The following is a 4239-nucleotide window of genomic DNA, read 5'->3' as shown; positions in this document are numbered from 1 at the left end:
GTTAATACAGGGGGCACTCTGCCTTGGGCAGCCTGCTGATAAATATCTAAGTTAGTTGCACGAAGGAGCAATGAGGCAGAGAGGATATAAATAGGAAAACTAGAAAAGAAAGCATAGCAGAGAGGAGCCTCGGTAAATCTGGGGAATTCTAATCTTTTGGTCATATTTGGCAGTACACACCTTGCTGCACACAAGACACAGAGGCAAGCATTATGCATTTTAAAGGTTTCAGAGTAGAGAAATCACATACTCAACAAACTCAGTGGCAAAAATCAGGGATGCCTTTCAATTTATGTCCTTACTCCCCATGACATTGCTCCAAAGTCTCCTTATGGCATTCTTCATCTCCATGTTTCTTAGTGTGTATATGAGAGGGTTGAGCATGGGCGCAATGACAGTATAGAATAGTGCAAACACTTTGTCTTCTGGTAATGTAGTTGCTGGTCGGATATAAATAAAGAGTAAAGGAGCAAAAAAGAGAACCACCACAGTGACGTGGGAACTGCAGGTGGAAAGAGCTTTGTGACGATTCTCTGCAGAGTAGGACCGGACAGTATATAGGATCACAGCATACGATACCAGCAACACCACAAAAGTCACCAGACCCATCAGTCCCGAATTGGCCACGACTAGGAGACCGATTCTGCTGGTATCCATGCAGGCCAGCTTCAGCAAAGGATACACATCGCAGAAGAAGTGATCTATTTCATTGGGGCCACAGTAGGGTAAAACGATGGCGAGGAGAAACTGCCCAAAGGAATGTAGGAATCCACCAAAACAGGAAGCTGCAATCATGGCATCGCACTTCCACCTGCTCATGACCAGGGTGTAGTGCAGGGGCTTGCAGATGGCCACATAGCGGTCATAGGCCATCCCTGTGAGGATGAAGACCTCAATCCCCCCAAAGAAGTGCATGGTGAAGAGCTGTGTCATGCACCCATTGTAGGAAATGACCTTCTTTTCTGCTAGCAAGTCAATGATTAACTTGGGGGTCACAGTGGAAGTGTAGCAAAGGTCTGCCAGGGATAGGAAACTCAGGAAGAAATACATTGGATGGTTAATAAGGTGACTGCAGGCTATAGAAATCATGACAAGCAGGTTTCCGATCAAAATTGCAATGTAACAAAGTAAGAACAGTAAAAAGCAGAGGATTTCTATTTCCTTTTTCTGAGAAAGTCCTAAAAGAATAAATTCTGTGATGTTATTCCTATTTTCCATGATCCAGACCAGTTTGTAGCTACCTGAAATTAGATAAATTATGAATGCTTATGATATATATTTAAATATGAAAAGACATATCACTCTTTGGTAAGGAGCAGATTGTGATGGAAAGCATTCAAAGGTTGAAGAAAATAGAAATCTAAATTTTATCAATGAAGGCTTTTTGGAGGTCTTTTTGTCCCTTTCTTGAAAATATTAATTAGTGATAAACATCTTAGTTGCCCAAGGTGAAGACTAACATTGTAAAATATAGTATATTATGTAATAATTCTTAACATGTACTTTAACACATTACCAGATATTATGTCTCAATAAAATTACAAAAATGATATTTTTAAAGAAAGAAAAAATATCTTTGCTGTTCTCATTATTACTGATAAAATAGACATGCAAATGAAACATTGAGAAAAAAACACACAAAAATGCAAATTTAATTAGTGTAGTAGGTAGATAATATTATACGGGAGACATTTCCTGCCTGTCCCATGTGGCAAGGGAATAAATAGAAAAACCAACCAATGTATTCAGAACTGTGAGGTATTTATATATGGGTATAATCAGTTATGTTTCTTTTGTGTTTAATTTGAAAATATACCTAATTTACAAATGAAGGATTGATTATATTTCATAGTCAATAAATGGATAACAAGAGAAGTATGAATATCTCTATTTTTCAAAACATCATCTCAAATGCCTTGGACATTAATCAAGGCATTTGAGGATAATGGTAGTAGGTATAGTTTGGATTTTAGAGTCTCCTTGTAGTGCCCTACTCACTTGTACAAACCGACTTCTTTTTAATTGTTTTACGTAAATTGTTCTCATTTTCCTAACCACCCATCTTGGAAGTGCATGTTCCCTTCACTTAGCACACTGCCAGTCTTACATCTCTTTCTTCTTTCACTCCCATTGAATTTACTTCCCTCTCACTGTAATAATGTACAACCAGTTCTATTAATGTCTCTTTGGTAACAACTGTTAAATCTCAGGACAGAGAAATACCTTTCTACGGGGAGACTTTCAAATATCATCAATGGACTGAAGAAGAATTTTTTAGAAATAAATTTTCAACTTCCCACTAAATTATACCATCAATTCTCCGCTTCAGCTGTATGAAACATTGAAACAGTATTTAAAACATTTTGTGTTAATTATTCGTAAATCTGACACCAATATATTTACAATTGTTTTTCAAAACTATAACCCTTCCATTCCCTTATGCCTTTCGGTGGAGTTACCATTCAAATTTATGTACATAAACCTCCTATAGTAGGGTTTTGAAAAGAAAAACATATAAATCTATCCATTGTGTAAGAGTTAACATCAATTGCCACAAATTGATATTTTGGTATCCTTTATGCCATAAAATGAAGAAGGAGTATTGATAGTGGTCAAATAAACTATCTCATTCAATTAACAAGTACGTTTTAGGCTTTTAAAACTATTCCCAATAACGTAAAGGAATTTAGTGCTCTAGTATAACTTCTCCCAAAAATTATATTCTTGTGAGTTAGGGAAAGGAACTGCAAGTTAAAGTTTTAATTACAATCTAGTCTTTACTTCATGATTAATTTGATATATGAGCTGATTGTATAGCAAGTTTCCTTGATTTTTTTCCCCCTTAATGGCAGTCTAAAGTTCTGCAAGATCTAATCTGCAAGGGACTTTTTGTCAGGGAACAGATTAAATCACTTTGAAAAATATGATGCAAGTGCAATTTTGTTGAAAGTATGTTTTCAGACCCAAAGTGGAAAATACATAGAATGATTAGGGATTATCAGGAAAAATAAGTAAGACTTTTTAAAATGCAGATTATCTTGCTTTAGCAAATACTCAGATAGTTCAGACAAAATACACTGTATTTTTAAAAAGTATAATCATGTGAATTCACCCCACCCACTTTGTTAGACAGGTGGGGGAAAAAGATGTGAAAAAGACTTATTATTTAAATTACTTTTCAAAATGCAAATCTATGTAGTACATAACTCAAAAACTATAATCTGTGTTCCTGAATCACTTGAAAATATCATTTCCCCTATTTTTAAAGAAAGCTAAGAAGGCATGACTCCTATGTAAGACAAGACTGATTTCATATTTTTAAAGCATAGATAATGATATCACTTTATTAGTAGATATACTTTAAAACACTGGACTGTTTGTAAAATAGAACAAAACATTATCTCCTTCATCTGGCTCTATTACTTCTTAACTGGATGATATTAATATGCTGTATTCCTTTTATGGATTCAGTTATGTTAAATAGGATCTTTTTTTTTAAGATTTTATTTATTTATTTGACAGAGAGAGATCACAAATAGATAGAGAGGCAGACAGAGAGAGAGAGAGAGGGAAGCAGGCTCCCTGCTGAGCAGAGAGCCCCATGCGGGACTCGATCCCAGGACCCTGAGATCAGGGCCTGAGCCGAAGGCAGCGGCTTAACCCACTGAGCCACCCAGGCGCCCCTTAAATAGGATCTTTAAGGAAACTTCTGGGACTGCCCTGTCCATGATTCTGACCTGGGTTAGGAGGAGTCAGCAGCTGGCTGTGGATGGCTCATTGCCTTTCTTCCAAACACACTGGAATAAATTTACAAGTACAGCTTCAGGTTGTTGTCCCTCTTATCTCTCCTCAGGTCAAGTGAGTGAACTGCACAATCAACAAAATGGCCTTTCTCCCGGAAAGGAGCAGGATCTCTTTCCGTGGATACTTCATAACTTCCTACTTTTAAACTCCCTATACACTGTTTCCTTTATATATTGTGGCGCGCAGAAATCTCCAGTCGTGCCTATAGGCTTAAACTTAAGTACTTTGCCCTGAATAAATTTTATCTCCTGTCACTTTGGAAAAAGTTGAATGAATGAATGAATGAATGAATGAATTCATGCTTACTATGTGCCAGGTATTGTGCTTGATGGGCAAAAGCCCGAAGTCATCTCTGCCTCACTCAAGTTCTTATTTAGTAAGATAGTTATTGTATTCTTCCGTAGTTTAAGACTGTGACTGGATAATTAACTCACG

At 36.7% G+C, this 4239-nt stretch overlaps 1 protein-coding gene across 1 annotated transcript; it reads right to left on the bottom strand.

The window, feature by feature from the left end:
* Nucleotides 1-285: 285 nt before the first annotated feature.
* Nucleotides 286-1218, bottom strand: LOC123949694 (olfactory receptor 4P4-like). The gene has a single exon (XM_046017265.1). It carries the CDS (start codon nucleotides 1216-1218, stop codon nucleotides 286-288), a length of 933 nt encoding a protein of 310 aa, XP_045873221.1.
* Between the last annotated feature and the right edge of the window lie 3021 nt (nucleotides 1219-4239).

The sequence above is a fragment of the Meles meles genome, chromosome 8 (assembly GCF_922984935.1).
Source record: "Meles meles chromosome 8, mMelMel3.1 paternal haplotype, whole genome shotgun sequence".
In the NCBI taxonomy this organism is placed as follows: domain Eukaryota; kingdom Metazoa; phylum Chordata; class Mammalia; order Carnivora; family Mustelidae; genus Meles; species Meles meles.
Note: the sequence above shows the minus strand (reverse complement) of the source record. Positions and strands in the feature narration are given on the sequence as shown.